The sequence below is a fragment of the Balaenoptera physalus genome (assembly GCF_965194825.1).
Source record: "Balaenoptera physalus genome assembly, chromosome: 3".
NCBI lineage: Eukaryota > Metazoa > Chordata > Mammalia > Artiodactyla > Balaenopteridae > Balaenoptera > Balaenoptera physalus.
Window position 1 is genome coordinate 15,988,918 of NC_138890.1, and position 17,147 is coordinate 16,006,064.

Here is a 17,147-nt window from a genome sequence, read left to right on the forward strand (position 1 = left end):
CATCCTCACCAACCCTTGTTATTTTCCATTGTTTTATATTCTTGCCGTCCTAGTGGGTGTGAAGTGATATCACACTGTGGCATTGACTTGCATTTCCCTAATAACGAATGATGTTGAGTATATTTCCATGTGCTTGTTAGTCAGTATAATAGTAATTTTAAAAAGGAGATTATATGTGAATGTAATACATTTAGATGTAAATTCAAATTTTTACTTGTATAAGAATTACATATAAAATTAAAATTTGCCAGTATATGTGAGAGAATATGAACAGTGATTGCTTTGACATGTTTGGATTACGGATATGATTTTTATTTCTTACTTTTTATTATTTGTATTTTCTTCTATGGCAAGGTGTCATTTGGGGCAAAAGAAAAACATTTTAAATAAGAACTCTGAAGGCAAAGAAAAACATATGTGATTTTCAGCTTAGAATATACTAAATATTTCCTCATTTCATGTTACAGTGTTTCTTTCTTACTTTGCAACCAGTAAGTCTTCTGCCCCTGAAAGGCTCTGAGACTAGGACTCTTATCCCAGGACCTCCTACAGCCTGAGTGGGGCAAGTCCTGGGGCAGCTGCTGTCCCAGGTGCTGAAGGAAGTGGCCCCACTCCTGCCCCCTCCACCTCCTCTCACTATTGTGGACCCTCTTGACCTCCACTTCCTAGATGAAAATGAAGTCCTGGGTCATGCCTCTCTGAGGGAAAAAACTTTTTTTCGGTTCCTAGCTTCGGACCAGCTTCACATCAAAGCCCATTGTAACTATGTAACAGATGTAACTATGGAGATTTTGAATTTACTGAATCTTCTAATGACAGTTACCTTCAACGGCAGGTTTCCACACGTCCCAAAACTTAAATATAACTTTTATGACTTTAAAACATTTTAAATTTGAGAAAGTGATGCAAAAAGAAGGGACGAAATGAACCCTTATTGAGTACTGATGCTTACCAGATACTGTCAGTCATTTTGCTCATGCTTGCTTATAAATCTCCACAGCCCGCAGTAAGGTGGCTACTATTATGTAATAAAGGCACTGAGGCTTAGAAAGAGACATGATTTTCCCCAAGCCAAGCAGCTAGTAAATGGCAGACTGGGATGGTGACCACTATAGGGCGGGAGTGGTGGCTCCAGCGTCGTCTGAACCTGACTGCATCTAGCTCTCCGCTCCACCTTCCCTAACGAGTATCCTTGACCTTGTGATCCAAGATGGAGCTCCAGCTACCACATCAATATCCACCCCCCCCCAACCCCGGCCACACCCCTTCCCGCACCCCCTTCCCCCGCCCCGCAGGTTCATAGCCACTCAGACCCGTCTGGATCCTCCCAGGCCCCAAGCGCCCCTCTCAATGAGACTGGGGCAGACATGACAGCACAGTTTTATTTCTAGGAATCTGCAAAGTGAGGTGTCTAGGGTCAGGGTGGATCGCAGGCCAGACGGCGGTGGGTCACTGCTGACTTGCACTCAGCGGCTCCACACGCAACCAAAGTCCGCCCTCCGCGCGCAGGATCAGCTCCGGCTTCCGGCGTGGCTCCTCCTTGTCCGGCAGCACACGGAAGCGCAGCAGCGTGAGCGCCAGCACCACCTTCATCTCCGTCATGGCGAATGACTGCCCAATGCAGTTCCTGTGGGCGAGAGCGGGAGCTCTGACTGCGCCTGGAACCCTCATCCGGGCCCCACGGCACCGGGTATCTGGCCCACAAGCCCCATCCCCACCAACAGGGATGGAGAAGGAGGGTAACCGTGCCTGGAACCCCCACGTGGGCTCACACGTCCCCAGAGCTTAGCCCACACTCCAGTCCTGAGCTCAGATCAGCAGACAGGGGAACAGGGCTCTCAACACACCTCGGACCCCTCCTCGGGCCCACCACCATTCCCCAGACCCTTACCCATAACGTCCAATGGAGCGGAGGGAAACTCTGACCATCTGAAATTTTCCCTCTTCCTGGCCCCCAACATCAAGGCTGGAATTTCAGTCCCAGGCCCCTGCGCCCACCACTCCATTCCCACCTCAGATACCCCCTGTCCTCACCTGGGCCCCGCGGAGAAGGGAATAAAAGCCAGAGGTGACCTCCCCTTGATGTTTTCTGGGTCAAAGCGGAAAGGGTCATAGACCTGGGGGCAAGGCAAGACAGGGCTACTTGGCAGAAGTTTGTATAATGGGGGGAGGTGATGTCTGATTTGTTAAGCCAGAACCCTGTGCCCTCCCCTAGGGCCCCCGAGGGGAGTGGACTAGGATGAGGGAGGTGGGGGGGTGGTGAGGCAGCACCTCAGGGTCTGGCCACACCGATGGGTTGTGATGGGTCCCGAAAATACTGATGAGGCAGATAACACCTGTGGGAGAGGAGGGGCCAGTCAGGACTAGGTCCAAGCCACCTGATTGGGCCCCTCTTTCTGACTGGGAACCTCCTCCCCTAGTCATTGTGGGCACCTTTGGGAATGACCCGTCCATCTGGGAGCACAGTGTCCTGGGTACAGCGGCGGGAGATGACTGTGACGGGGGGGTGCAACCGCAGACTCTCCTTGATGCACATGGTCAGGAAGGGCAACTGGGCCAGATCGTCCCTAAGGAACCCCCATGACAATTATCCAGGGAGCAAAAACAGAGACATCGCCTCCCCCCACCCCCAGCCCTCCTGCTGTCCCATGAGATCCTCTCTCCCTATAACAAAATTGCAGATGGATCAAATATCTCCAAACACATTAAGTTGTATACATTAGATATGTACAGTTTTTTCTTTGTCCATCATACCTCAATAAAATGGTTCTTAGAAAGAAAGAAAGAAAAGCAATATCACAGAAGAACCAGACAAAATTTAGTGAGATATTTTTAGAAGTTTTTCTAAGCAAAACATCGAAGAGCCAACCATAAAAACGTTTACAAATTCTTATAAAAATAAAATATTCTTTACGGCAAGATAGCAAAATCAAAAGGCAAATGAGTAAGAAACAAAAGATCAGATTCAGTGTTGACTCTTATTTATTACAGCACTAGCGATACTAGCTAATGCAATTAGACAGAGGAAAAAGGAGAGTAATGCCATTTGAAATGTGGGGTAAATATGTCATTTTTAGCAGATAGTGATTTTATACTTAGAAAACAAGAGAATTCACTGGAAAACTTTTATAAGCATCGAAGATAAGCTTCAGTAAGGGGACTGAATTCTTTTTCTTTAATCCCCTTCATTTTGTGTGGTGTTTTAAATCCTTAATAGTTGATACAGTTAACTAGTTCAAAATTGGAAAACTACAAACCACCACCCCTATGGCCCAACAGCACTCATTTCCCCTCCTCACAGTTTGCCTAGTGATTATTTTATATGTATCCTTCCAGAGGTACTTTTTTGCATTAAAAAAATATATAGTAGCATACTATGTACTATACACACTGCTCTGTATCTTTTTCATGTAACAGCATATCAATCTCTTCTTGTACATCTCTTGAGCCCAGTGTCCAAAATAGGGCCTTTCCTATTCAGGAGCTATGAAATAATTTCCCATGGTTTCCTCTAGAGCCTTTAAGACTCCTTTATTTTTTATTTTAAATCTTTGATTCATGTAGATGTTATTTTCTTATGACATAACAGCAGGTTGAATTAACTTTTTTCCATGTAGCTCTCCAGTTGTTCCAAGTTTTTATTAAATGATCTTTATTTTTCCTATTGATATGGGACTCCATATTTAGCATTTACTATGTTCACTGCACAAGAAATTTATATCTATAAATGATTAGTTTTTGTATTAGAAATAATAGAATAGAAGATGAAAGAAATGATGATAATGATGATGATATAAAATATCTGGATTAAAATTAACAAGAAATGTGAATGTATTCCAAATGAACTTATAAATATTTCTCAGTACAGATAGACTAGATGATTCACCATAGCAACAAGAGTATCTAAGGGTTAATTTAGCAAAAGCTGCATAAGATCTCTATACTAAAATTTTAAACTCTATTAAAAGCCTAAAGATTATTTGAATATACCAAAATGGATATTCATTCCACACTCTGGGATAGTGTGTGTTAATATTATGATGTAATCTGTTTTCCACAAGCCAATCGTATGTTCAATTAAACCTCCTCCCTCACTGATTTCTCTCTCTCTGTCTCTCTCTTTCTCTTTCTCTGTCTCTTTCTCCCCTTCCCCACATCACTTCATTTTTGCCCGTCTGTCTTTTTGACCTAACTGCATCTCAAATGCATCCAGATATCTACTGATCATCTTTCAGGGTCTCAGCTGAGGCACTTTTTTCCACCCTCGACTTTCCCTCTCTTACTCTAAACTCCAGCACTGCCCACGTACACTGGGAGTGTCCTGACCTGGGGCTATTCCTCACCAGGCTGGGAGCTCCTGGAAGGCAAAGACTGGGTCTGGGTCCTTCCTGAGTCTTCAGGACACAGAATGGGGCTGGAAAGAGTTGGAAATGGCATAGAATTGGTGATAGGAAGGCAGTTTGGCAGTGTTCCCTAAATGGGAACTGGATCGATGAAGATGCAGCTGTTCCTGGACAGGAGTTGAATGACTTTAGTCCTCAGGTGTTCCCTGTGAATCCTGGACTAAATAATATGAAGAATTAGGGGGCAGGAGATCAGCAAACACTCAGGGATGAAGATGTTTGAAAACATGTGATTCAGAGAGAAAAGTAAGGGAGTGGAGAGGAAGTTCACTTACTGAATATGTGCTAAGTGGCATCATCAGCCCTCACACATTGTCGTTAATTCTCTCAGAAATCCAGGTCTTTCTGTCCCAAGAGCCTGCAAACTTTCCCCTGTTATACATACTGGGTACTAGACCCTGCCTTTGGGATCTTCTCCTATTCCCACTAAGTAATAATGACAGAATCAACAAAAAGATTTCCCCTCTTCCCCAGCCAGGGTGCAAGGCCAATGTGAGGGGCTCAGAAAAAGACCAGGAGGACTTGCACTCACCATTCAATCTCCTTAGGCTCACGGTCCCTCAGGAGTTCTTGCACCTCCTGCCGGCAGCGCTCCTGGTATTCTGGGTGCTTTGCAAGGTTGTACAGGACCCAGGAGAGGCCGCTGGCTGTGGTATCATGGCCTGAGGGGCATCAGAAAAGCTTGGGTCTCTGGGCTACTTCAGCACCAGAAGGCGGACAGCACCCTCACAGTAAGGCCCATGGGGAGGATGGGGAGTGATGGGGTGATCTAGGGTCCACTCGCCAAGTTCCTTGGTGGGGGACAGACCCCTTCCCCTCTGTAGTCTCACACTGGGACCCTCACCCTCAAACATGAAGGTGTCAGCTTCAGCTCGGATATCTTCGTCTGATAATCCCTTCCCATCTTCATCCTGGAGAGAAAGCAAGATCCCCAGAATCACTGAGGGCCCCTGAGCCTAAACTGAGACAATCTCAACCTCCATCATCCATCCAGAAACCCAAGCCCACCCTGAACTCCTAGACCTCGTTTGCTTGCTATCACACCAGGGCCCACCCCACAGGCCTCCTCTTGACCTCTTTGCCTCCTGTGTTGTCCCTGGTGAAAGGAATCAATGATCTATAAATATTTTCATGTCTCTACATGATGCAACCTGATGGATTACAGGATGATTGAGTGGCAACTTGACTTGGAAGCTATAGCTTGAGCATTGCCCCAAAGCCATTTGCTCATATGTTAGGATAGTAAATCCAGGGATTCCTTATCTCTCCTGGGAATAAGGAATGGGTTATAAACCTGTAGAATCTATAGACTTTGCCTTCTCTCCCACGAGGATTTGTTTAAGTTCAAGAACAATCTCTTCTCTTCCCTTCTCTTCTCTTCTCTTCTCTTCTCTTCCCTCCCCTCCCCTCCCCTCCCCTTCCTCCCCTCCTCTTCCTCCCCTCCCCTTTCTCCCCTCCCCTCCCGCCCTTCCCCTCCTGTTCCCTTTCCTCTCTCTCTCTCTCTCTCTCTCTCTCCCCCTCTCCTTCCCCCACATAGGGAAGAAGGGGCAGATGTCCTGTATAAGTTCTAAAGTTCGAAATCTGGAGGTACTTATCCTGCAATGCAAGCATGGCTGCATGTATAGGTAAAACATTATGGAGCCCTCAGAGAAATTTAGGAATGGGGAACCATAGCTACAATTCTACTCTGGCTACTGTTATTGCTGTAAGTAATAAATGGGCTGCTCTGATCCAGAGTTTTGTATATATACGTACATGTATATATACAGTCTGCCTCTGTGCTAGACTAACTTATTAGCTTGTAAGTAGAGTAAAATCTCAGGCCTTCATAGTTTCAGACTCAGCAATCCCCTGCAGGGGGATTCCACACAGTCATCTCTAAAACTTATCCCTAACCCATCCCTCTCTCAAGCACCTCACATGGCTCCCTAGTACCCTCTGCATCCCATCCAAGCTCTTTGATCAAATCGAGGTCCATTCTAATACTTCTACTCAGATACCAGAGGAGCCTACCTTGGTCAGCAGGAGCACATCAATGAAGTCCAAGGTCTTGGCCTTAGCCTTGGCCTTGAGGAAGTCATCAATACCCTGACTGGGGAGGGTACGCCGCCGCTCCTGGATGACAGCATCTGTGAAGTCGTGAACCAGGCGGCAGGCCCTGCGGAAGCACCGCCCGTCGGGGGTGAGGTAGTACAGGAGGTCTACGTGCAGGAAGATCTGCTGGTGCCGCTTTGCCACTAGGGCACTGAGCTCCAAGATGGCAGCAATATATTCACTGGGCTTCCTGCAGGATGAGAGCATGAAGGAAGCCAACAACATAAAACACCTGAAGCCCAGAAGCCGAGAGCTACCTCCCTCCAGGAAACTGAGGCTCCAAGAACAGATGGCCCACAGATACAGTGTGGGGAGGAGCCAGGACATGAGACTCTCCAGACTCTTCTCTCCTACATCCCATCTCTGTGAGCTGCCTCCATGCCCCAGGCACCCAGAGCACAGCTTAGATATCATGCTTCTTTCCTCTGTCTCTCACCCAGTACCTGCCCCTTCTCCTTCCCCAAACTGTCCACACGGCTCAGAACTTATCCTCTGCTAGCTGGTCAATGGACCAGCCCTTCCCTATTCTCCTTACATCCAATGTCAACAAGATTCAGTGTCTACATGACAGTTGGTCTTCTATCAAGTCAGATGTCCAAGCTCAACTTTAACCAAGACCCTCATATGCTCAAACACATTCCTTGGCTCCCAGGAAACTTGAGATAAAGTTCATATCCTCTATGTCTGACTTCAGAATGTCCTTAAGACATAACCCTGCCCACTCCTCCAAACCTATTTCCAAGGTGTCTCCTCACTGTTGCACACACTTTGCTCATCCTACCCTCCTGGCCTTTATCAAACAGTTCTACCTACCTGAAAGGTTAGCTCCTTTTCTTTCCCTTTCCCTGTCCTTCAATGTCCAGCTCTGACCCACCTCCTCCAGGAAGGCCCTTCTGATTGCCCTGGTCAGTCCTCCCTCCCCCATCTACTCCCTTGGGTGTATGGCTCATATTCCTGGGCCCTGGGCTGAGACTCACTCCTGGCAATTGCTGTCGAAACTGAAGACGCATTTCTGCAGACTGTCCAGGGTCATGAGGCTGATGTGTTCAAACATGTCCAGGTGGGTGTGGCCCTCTGTGACCAGGTGCTGCCACTTGGCCTGGACAAAGAAGGGAACAGAGCTGTGGCTGCGAACTGACTCCCCTGACCCCTCCCTAACCCCTAAACACCAAGATGCACTCCCCCAGATTCTGACTCCTGGGCCCAGGCACACAACCCCAGGGAGGACCAGACTTGGGTAGGTGTGAAAGCTGTTACTATTAGGACATGAAGTCACCATGGCTGAGAGTCAGGAGATCTGGGTTTTTAAATCCTGGCTCTGCCTGCTATACTCTTTGTGCCCTTGGTCAACTTATTGCATAAAGTAAGTGCTCAACAAATGTTAGCTTCCATCATCTTCATTGTTATAAATTGATTAGGAAAATGTCCCCTATGTTGAGAGAGGTAGTCCTCCATGGGCCCTGAGTACCCCTGCACTTTTTTGCTGGGTATGCCAAAAAATTGCAAGACACTGATATTCTTTACCTGGGTCATTTCTCAGGGTTGTGTTTGTAGCAAACAACTTTGAGGAGTGAGATAATGTTGAAACCTTGTAACCCAGATTGAGACTTGAACCCATGGTCTTTTAACTGAAATCACACACTTGGTCTCAGGACTTAATGAAGCTCAGGTTCTTGATGTCTCATTGCAGAAAGAATTCAGTGAGAGACAAAGTGATTGATAGGTAAGAAGAGGATTTATTTAGGGAGAAATACATTCCACAGACAGAGTGTGGGCCATCTCAGAAGGTGAGAGCAGCCCCAGGGTATTGGGTTGTCAGTTTTTTTAGTGGTGGGTAATTTCATAGGCTAATGAGTGGGAGGAGTATTCCAGCTATTTTGGGGAAGGGGTGGGGATTTCCAGAAATTGGGCTACTGCTCACTTTTTGACCTTTATGGTCAGGCTTCGAACTCTCATGGCACTTGTGGGTGTGTCATTTAGCGAGCTGATGTGTTACAATGAGCGTATATTGAGGCTCAAGGTCTAGTGGAAGTCGACTCGTCCGCCATCTTGGATCTATTTGGTTCTAATCAGTTTATGTCATGTCCTCTGGCTATGTCATTCATTTAAAGGTTGTGCCCTGCTCCCTTCCCTCCTGTTTCAATGTCTCCCCCTGGACAAATACCAGGCTTGCTTCTAATTGCTATAAAAGTCATAGAGTCCCTAAACCTAGGGCTCCTTCCCTTGTAATACAACATACTATATGAGCAGGCATCTATTGAAGCCCACCTGTGTCATCCTCAGGGTATTTGGTGACTTGGAAGAAGAATGCAAACCAACAAGAAGCACAGGCTGTTTTCTGTGCCAAAAGTAATAAACTGTCCTTTGTCTCTAAGCCAGGAGTCTCATGACTTCTGGCAGAATCCACAAAACAGTAACAAGTTCCCTTGTCAGCTTGCAGGTATGGAAAAATCCGAGGCACTTCACAAAATTCTTACGTCCACAACTCCATTCCCATGTATATATCCAAACCTTTTCCAATGTATTTTTTCAGTAACTTCTATTAGGAGGTGGAGCCTATGTCACCATCCTTCGATTCTGAGCTGGCCTTGGACTTGTTTTGGCCAACAGACTATGGTGAAAAAATGAGGAGATCATCCCAAACCTAGACACCACGGGCACTGCAGCTTCCTCTCAGTCTTTTCAAACCCTGCCTCTGCCATTTGAACCAGCCTGAGATGTCTTCTGAAGGGAGAGAATCACATGAAAGGAAGTCTAGTTGCCCTAGCTGAGGTCATCCTAGATGAGCTTGCAGCCAACCAAGCTCCATACATGTGAGAGGACTGACCCCAAATCAGCAATGCTTCGTATCTGTATGGTCAGGCCGCCCAAGATAGTTGTCCTCTTGTTCTCTGCACATCCTTTGCTTGACCAGTCCTTGTTTCACCTACACCCTATTCACATGGCTGACCTTCCCTCTTAATCATAGAGCCTAATCAGTAACTGCCTATATACTCGCCCCCAGCCCCAGATAGTGATTGTTCTAATATTTAGATCAAAACATCTCCACCATGATAGCTTATCAAAGGGGTAGTGAAGGGTATGCTCCTCTGCTGGTTTCCTTGGTAACTTATGAGCCAACCTGATGTCAATTCCCCTACAACTGGTAACCTCCCACCCATGCACCCCCATAGGAAGACTGCCACCATGTCCTTCCCGCTATCGGCCACACATGGGGGGGTGTCACTCCAGGACCTTGCTTCAGACATGTAAGATGCCCCTGTCCATTAAACCACTGATGTCTCTGTTACTGACTCCAGCTCTTTCTTCAGTCTTGAGGCTGCAGGCCTGTGGGGTGCAGCCCAACACTATCTGACCCACAGCTGATTACAGATACGTGAGTGACCCCATCTACATTCAGAGGAACCAGCCAACTGACTCACAGACTTGCTGTCAACACTAAACCCTTATTGTTTTGAAGTGATTTGTTACTCAGGAATAACTACTCCATGATATTCATCATTATCATCAAACATGTCTCAAGATTCCATGGTTTCTGTGAAGGTAAAATAGAAACTATCACCTTCTCAGCACCTACCGTGTGCCAGGGACATGGCTCTATTATGTTATCTCGACCACCCTGCAAAGCAGGGATCACATTATACTCATTTTATAGCCAAGGAAATTGAGGCTCAGAAGGAAAGAACAATGGCCCAAGCCACCCAGAAGAGCCAGAATTACAGACAAGACGTTTCTGAGTCCCTGTTGTCCCCAAGACTCTAGTTGGAACCCTGGGTTCAAGATACTCACATGCATGATGTCTGCACTCTTGGTGAAAATCTTCATGTAGGGCTTCAGGATGTTGAAGTGGAAGGCAGGTGTCAGCATGCGACGGTGGCTGTTCCACTTGTCACCGGCACTCAGCAGGAGCCCATCCCCTAGCAGAGACAGCCACGGGGAGTGGGCAAGGGCAGCACCTTCCCCTGGGCCCCCAAGGTTGTCCCCAACCCCCTTCACTAACAGTTACTCACCCAGCCAGGGCTTCAGAAAGTCATAGAAGTGCACGTCCTTGGGTGCGACGGTGGCTGACATGAATGAGGACCATCAGGGGCCAGGGAGAAGGGGAGGGGAGGGACTTTTGGTGGGGGGTGGCGGCTCCCAGTCAGGAATCTGCGTTCCCCCTCCAAGCCCAGCATAGCAGGAATGGGGCCAAGAGCACAGGAAACTGGGAGGAGAGGGGGAAGGGAGGGTGGAACAGACCAGGCTGCAGCACAGAATACAGTAAAGGCAGAGCCCATAGACACAACTCTACATGCTTAGACACACCCCAACATGAAACAACATACCCCAACATGCCTTGACATGGCACCTTATAAACACCGAAGCATAGCCCAGCACTTTACAAAACGCCTTTACAGGGACCTAGGACATTACATCTGCCCCAGCACTCTGACCTCTCCTGAGACATCTGACAGGGCCCCATGTGTTAACATGTCCTGACAAGGCCCCAACATGCACAACACAACCTGACATGACAAAACATGCTCTGCCACGGACCTGAAGACAATCTGACATGACCTCAATGTGCCCCAGATGGGCCCCAGACAGGACCTAATACACTTATATCACAGACCTGAAACAGGCAAGACCAAGACATACTCTAAGACCTGCATCAGACACGACTCACATAAGGTCTCAGGCATTTCTCAGAGTGACCCTGAGTCCCAGACCTCAGACAAACTCCAAATGTGGCCCAGACGTGACCAGCAGGAGAACCAGACAATCTCTAATGGCATCTCACGCAAGAACCAGAGACTGCAAGATGCCTCAGATGTCCTTGGCCACAGCTGAGCCCCAGACATGACTGAGACCATCTCCATTTGAGCTCAGGTATAAACATATACAAGGTGTCACCAGGTATAACATACACCAGCTGTAACCAGAATCCAGGTAGAAACATACGTGACCAGACGTGGCCATGCAGCAGACATTGCACAGACATGACCGCAGGTCAGGCAGGTGGGAGTCCAGGTGAGAGAGAGGCAGTGGCATCTCTGTCACAGCCCCTTCTGTCTGCACTCTGGTCACATGCCCACCTGGAGGCAACACAGAGACCATGGCAGTGGGCAAGCTGTGGCCAGGGAGGCGTCTACCTGGAGCAAAGAGCACAGGCTTGATGCAGGTGGGGTGGAAGATGCGGGTGACCACATGCCAGGGTCCAACCACCAACGGCACACATCCCATAGGTGCTGGCCAGGCCCTGTGTGTACAGGAGACCTTCCTCCGAGCTCTGAATCTGGACAGGCACAAAAATGACCCAATTCACACTCTTCCAGGCTGCCAGAGGGAAGGACCTGCAGGACCGTGATCCACATCTGAACCCATGAATCACCTCCAGCAGCTGCTCGTCTGTCCTCAGCCTCCTCCTGGGCGCCCTCCCCACACCCTCTGTACATGACAACTGGGATCCCCTGTTTACCAGGATAGAAATGGTCTTTCCCTGTTTGGATCCCAAATACCATGTTCACCTGACTTCTCTTCCATCCTCATATTCCAGGTACGGAAACTGAGGCTCTGAATGATGAAGTCACTTGCCAACAGTCTCCCAGACACTAAGCCTGAGACTCCAGCCCAGGTCTGTCTGAATCCAGGGCCTGAGTTCTTAACCATCCAGCTGCTCTGAGTCCCAAAACAATAGCTCAGAGGACCCTATGCTTCCCAGACAGGGCACTCAGAGTCTCAGGGACACAGAGATTGGTCCTATGACCCAGAGAAGGGAAATTAAAGGGAATCCTGTATCTTTGCCTGGAAATGTTGTGAATGAGGTCACTTTTCCATGGGGGTTGAGCTTCTGGCATTCATCTTTACCATTACGAGAGTGAAGCCATCACAGATGAACACAGAACTGAAAGATGAAGACAGATTTCTGATGACATTGTTTAAGACCTGGATCCAGCTGGGCCTGAAGACACCCTCCTTGGACTTTACTATCAATTGATTCGCTTTCTTTCCTTAGAACATACAGGGTTGCATTTCCACCACTAACAGCTGAAAGAGACTTCAGCCGCCAGAGAGAGCCAGGGACCTTCCCAGAGTCACTGAGCATTCTGGTGTTTCAACCAAGGTCTCTGTCAGTTGCTGCCTGTTCATTCCTCTGCTTGCCAGGTCTGTCTGGGGATGGGAGGAACAGGGGACAAGAGAAGGGAGACAGGGTGTGGTGGAGTCTCCTCAGGGAGATTCCTGGGGACTGGAGAAGGAGGGCACTGAACTAGAAGTGGTCAAGCTGCAGGATAGAGTCAAAGAAACTGACCCACCAGCGAGGTGGATGTCATGGAAATAGCAGCCCAGATCTTCCACCAGCCACGAGTCTTCATTGCTCTGGGCCTGGGGATGGGTGGGTCTGAGGGCAGGCCTGGCAGGGGGCCTGGGATGCTATGGATTCCCACTGCACCACTTTACCCTCTGCTTTAAAAAATGTCTGCTCATCGATCCAGACACAGTTCCAGCAACTCCTCCTCCAGGCAGCCTTCCGGGATGCCCCAGCAGAATACCTTGCTTCTCCTCTGGGTTGCCACAGCCCATCTCCCTCTGGCCAATTCCTAACCACACCAGATCAGGGATCTCTCTGTCCAGACCTGTGTCCTCAAGATTGGGGGTGTCCTTCACCCAGGACACCAGGGTGGGGTGCAGACGGCAGTGAGAGGAGGAAGGAGGCAGTGAGATGGGGGCTGGTGAATACTTGAAGGAGAGAGGAAGATGGCTGAGAGAGAAGAGGGGAGGAAGGGCCGGGGTCCTGTAGGGGCCACGTAGAAGCTTGGCAGGGAGGGGCTGGAAGCCCTCAGATGTGTCATTGCACCACCACCACAAGCTCTGCATGGGTACCTGAGGAATTGGCAACATTCCGGATCAAGTCAGGATGGCAGAAAATGACCAGGGGGGTGATAGGGCCCATCCAGATCATGTATCCCTGGGGGTAGTTGGCCACCAGCTGAGTTAAGCCCCTCAAGCCCTGCTCCGTAGGGGGGACCTGCAAGCAAGGTAAGGGCCATCAATCCCTAGAAGGAACCGCTGCAGTGGACAGTGTGTGGGATTCTGCAGATGGAGGGAATTTCTGCTTCCTCCTGCTCCTTCTCTCTGGGGGCAGGAGGGTCCTGGGGGCCTCTTCATGTCCCCAGAGTGTATCCCAGGGCACAGGGAGAAGACACGCTCTCTGCCCACAGGGAGGGTGACCTTGGCTTGAAAAGACAAATGTTTCTTTTCCTGGGAGTGGTCCCAGCCCCAGGGGCGACCACAGGAGGAGATCCCCAGTGGTGAGGTTTGTGGGTAGCAGGGTGGCCTCAGGACTTGTGGACTGGGTTTTGGTCCCACATCCTTTCATATTCTGGCTGGTCCACATGGCCTCTGGTTCTTTGCATGGTAAAGGGTCTGCAGACCTGGGAACTTCCAGCCCTGGCCAACCCCAAGGGACGGTCGTGAATTCTGCCCATCAATCAAGATAGCAATTCTGCCCTCTGAACCCCCTCTGCTGGCCATGCTCTGTGCAGAGTGCATCCTGTGTGTCTATCTCTCTGCAAGTTATGGGCATGCCTTTCAATTGTGCCGTTTACAAATGAAGAAACTGAGGCCATATGCCCCCAAAGGGGAAGAAGTGTGGGTTGCCTCCTGGTGAAGCATCCTCTCACCAGGATGCCCCATTCAAACCTGACAAATACCCCCAGGTGCTCTAGACAAATGAACATAAATCATTTGCACCTCTGTGACTCGCTCCTGTCTCCCCAAGGACCTTGAGGTGAGGATTCAAAGCACTAGATGAGATTGGTCCGGAGAGGGAGAGTGACTCAGCCAAGGTCACACAGCAAGAGGGGCTGGAGGAAGGAAAAGTGACCAAGACAGGCCCCTCACAGACAAGCCCTTGGAGGGGAAGGCAGAACTGTAGCAACTTTGTAACATTCCTGCTGCTTCCAGGATGTCCTGAAACCATTCCAAGACCTAGAATCTCAGCCCTGTGAATCTCATCTTCACGGTGAACTTCGGAATGCCCCTGTTCTGAACTTTGCCTTAATGAACAGTGATTGCAGCAAGTCCCCCGCCAAGCTGTAGTTCTCGTCCCAGGCAGGGAAGGAAAGCTATCTGGGAGACAGGAGGAGGACAACCATTCCTTTGACCTTGACTGAGGGGGGTGATGGCAAGTTCCTCACCTTGGTCATCAAACATTTATTTTGCATGCCTACTGTGTGCCGGCCCTGGACTGGGCACTGTAGTGTCTGCTCCCCAGAACTATCATCAAATTGGAAAGATGGTTAATAAGTAATTGGACAATTAACTGTTTAATTAATCATGAGCGGGGCCAAGTCAAAGGTCAAAGTCTGGGACACAAGGTAGGCAGGCGTGGAGGATGGGGAAGTGTAAGAAGGCTTCTGAAAGAGGATGTGAGTGGCCAACTTTATCCAGATTGGTCAAGGCGCCCATTGGGACATCTTGGCGGGAGCGGGGGGAAGGGAGTAAGAGATTAGAGGGAGGGGTCCTGGAGAGGGGAGGGGGTGGGTAGCTGTGCACCTGTAGGTGGGAATGGGGAGGTGATAGCTATTTCCTGTGGGGAAGATGTAGCCCAGAATAAGACACAAGGAAATGGGCCACATGCAGAGCAGACCCTGGGCAGCGCACCTGATGAGGTGCGCTAACGTGTGGAAGACAGGCAGGAAATGGACCCCAAAGCAGGCTAGGGATAGAAGGACCGGATGTGGGGAAGGCCTCGATGGCAGAGCAGAGGAATGAAGGAGTGAGGAAAAAGGGGGCTTCTCATCCTCCCTGGCTTCTCTGCTGTCCTAGATCACAGCCCAAACCCTGAGCCCCATTCCTGACCCTGCAGGAAGTCCATCCACCCTGATGCTCCAGACTCGTCCTGCTGCCCACACTCACCAGGCCCAGATGACCCAAGAACCAGTTGCGTTTTGGGGGCTGCGGGAAACATTGGAGGCGGCGAGAGTTGTTGTAGGAGGTGTAGGTCCAGGCCAGGACGCGGGCCAGTAGCCAGGAAGCCCCGACCAGCAGCAGGAGCGGCCATGGGGAGGCTGCCACCGGCCCGAGTCCCAGCCAGGCCAGACTCAGCTGCAGCATCCTGCGGGGCAGATGGGGCGGAGGGTGAGCTCCTGAGGATGAAGGAAGGGGCGATGATGGTGAGCTGTGAGGCAGAGACCAACAGAGGGACAGGAACAAGGGAGTGAGGGGCAGGGATGGTGAGTGCTGGGGACGGGGCAAGAAGGGCTCAGAGGTGGGCAGACAGGGGCTCAGAGAGGGGAGGGAGACCGAGAGAAATCCAGAGGAAGAGAGACAGACAGACAGACAGAGGAGTTAGTAACCAACTAGTATCCACTCATCTCCCAGGCCAGCTCATTCCCTGGAGCCACCCTGCCTGGAGCAGTGGCCTTCCCCACCCCGGGCCAGGACCCCCAGCCCTTAGACCCCCAGCCTGGCACCTTCTGTCAGGAGTGGCTTGTCCCACACAACTCCCTCTCCCCTCCTCTGGGGAAGGCTTTGTCTGGCCCCTGACCTAGAGGAAGCTGCCAGGGGCCGGGCTAAGCCAGCCAATCCTTGCAGCCTGCTTACCTCCTCCCCACCTGGCAGCTGCCCAAATAGAGGGTGGAGGGAAGGGGTTACAGTGTTACTAGAGCAGCCTGTGAACCAGCTCAGGATCACACTGTGTGGACACTGCATCCTCAGGACTCAGCACGTCCCACATGGGCAAGCTGGGGTGCGGGCAAAGGTGACTCTGGACCCCAAGTTCACAGCCAGCGCTGCCCTTCGAAGGCCAGGGTGCAGCAGGTAAAAGCATGAACATTCAGGTGCCAGGTGAGCAGCGCAAACATCTCTGGGGCTCTTCTCCATGCGTGGGCCAGGAGGGTGTCTGCACCATTTCTCAGCACAGAATCAGGAAGCTCAGAGATGTGAAGCCTCTGGCCTCCGGGGCACGCAGCCTGGCAGGAGTTCAAGTCCTGCCTCCAGGCAGCCCAGGGCCTGGGTGGAGACATGATTGCTGGGAGCAGGAACTGAGAACCCAGCCTGGCTGGAGATTACCTGCGTCAGATTCAGGGGATAAAGTGTCCTCAGCTAGAAGAGGGCACCTGGAGGCACGAGGGGTAAGGTTCCAAGGGGCTGAGAGAGAACAGGATCTAGACAGGGGAGGGCAGAGCTGGGACATCCTGAGTGGGCATCCTCACTGTGACTGTGGGCTGTGCCGACCTTCTCTGGGCTCAGCCTTCCCATCCGGGAAATGGATTGCTGGATGAGAGCCTGAGAGGAGGACCAAGGAGGGTTCTGCAGGAAGGTGGTAAGGATCAGGAGCTCCCAGAAAGATGGAATGAAGGAAAAGTGTTGGCAACTAGCACTTGTGTTACTCTGTGCTAGTATTTCACGTAAAGTATCCCTATTCTGTGAAGAGAGCTATATGCGAAGAGTGCCTACTCTGGGCTGGGCACCTCAAAAAGCACCCCTCAGTGTGTCAGATACTCTACATAAAGTGTGCCTACTATTTGTCAGGTGCTCTACATAAAGCATACCTACTATGTGCCAGGTACTCTATGGAAAGTACACCAACTGTGTGCTGCATGCTCTATGTAAATATGCTTACTGTGTGTCAGGCGCTTACATAATGTATACCTACTATACCTCCCA

The 17,147-nt window shown here is 50.0% G+C and overlaps 2 protein-coding genes across 6 annotated transcripts in view; both read right to left on the bottom strand.

Annotated features, from left to right (window-relative positions):
• Positions 1-17,147, bottom strand: part of PGLYRP2 (peptidoglycan recognition protein 2) — a 360,132-nt gene that overhangs the window by 107,099 nt on the left and 235,886 nt on the right. The window lies entirely within an intron of this gene.
• Positions 1,369-16,016, bottom strand: LOC309658737 (cytochrome P450 4F2). Of its 5 annotated transcripts, none has more exons than XM_082457698.1 (13): positions 15,953-16,010; positions 15,396-15,594; positions 13,359-13,503; positions 10,508-10,561; positions 10,287-10,414; positions 7,475-7,596; positions 6,417-6,687; positions 5,248-5,314; positions 4,936-5,065; positions 2,434-2,567; positions 2,272-2,336; positions 2,035-2,117; positions 1,369-1,627 (listed from the first exon to the last, which is right to left on the bottom strand). In XM_082457698.1, exons 2-13 carry the CDS (start codon positions 15,591-15,593, stop codon positions 1,450-1,452), a joined length of 1,575 nt encoding a protein of 524 aa, XP_082313824.1. In that variant the 5' UTR covers position 15,594; positions 15,953-16,010; the 3' UTR covers positions 1,369-1,449. The 5 variants fall into 5 exon arrangements, with proteins under 5 accessions (XP_082313824.1, XP_082313822.1, XP_082313826.1 ...); XM_082457696.1 differs by having other exon boundaries at positions 15,396-15,625; positions 15,953-15,998; XM_082457700.1 differs by lacking the exon at positions 13,359-13,503 and having other exon boundaries at positions 15,953-16,016.

What these genes read in the sequence shown, in the direction of transcription:
- LOC309658737 (XM_082457698.1), bottom strand. Translation starts at nt 15,593, where the DNA reads ATGCTGCAGCTGAGTCTGGCCTGGCTGGGACTCGGGCCGGTGGCAGCC. An exon ending in GAGCCTAAGGAGATTGAATG is followed by an intron (nt 2,568 to 4,935) that starts GTGAGTGCAAGT and finishes GGGGTTCCTTAG; the next exon opens with GGACGATCTGGCCCAGTTGC. An exon ending in CCCTTCTCCGCGGGGCCCAG is followed by an intron (nt 1,628 to 2,034) that starts GTGAGGACAGGG and finishes TCTCGCCCACAG; the next exon opens with GAACTGCATTGGGCAGTCAT.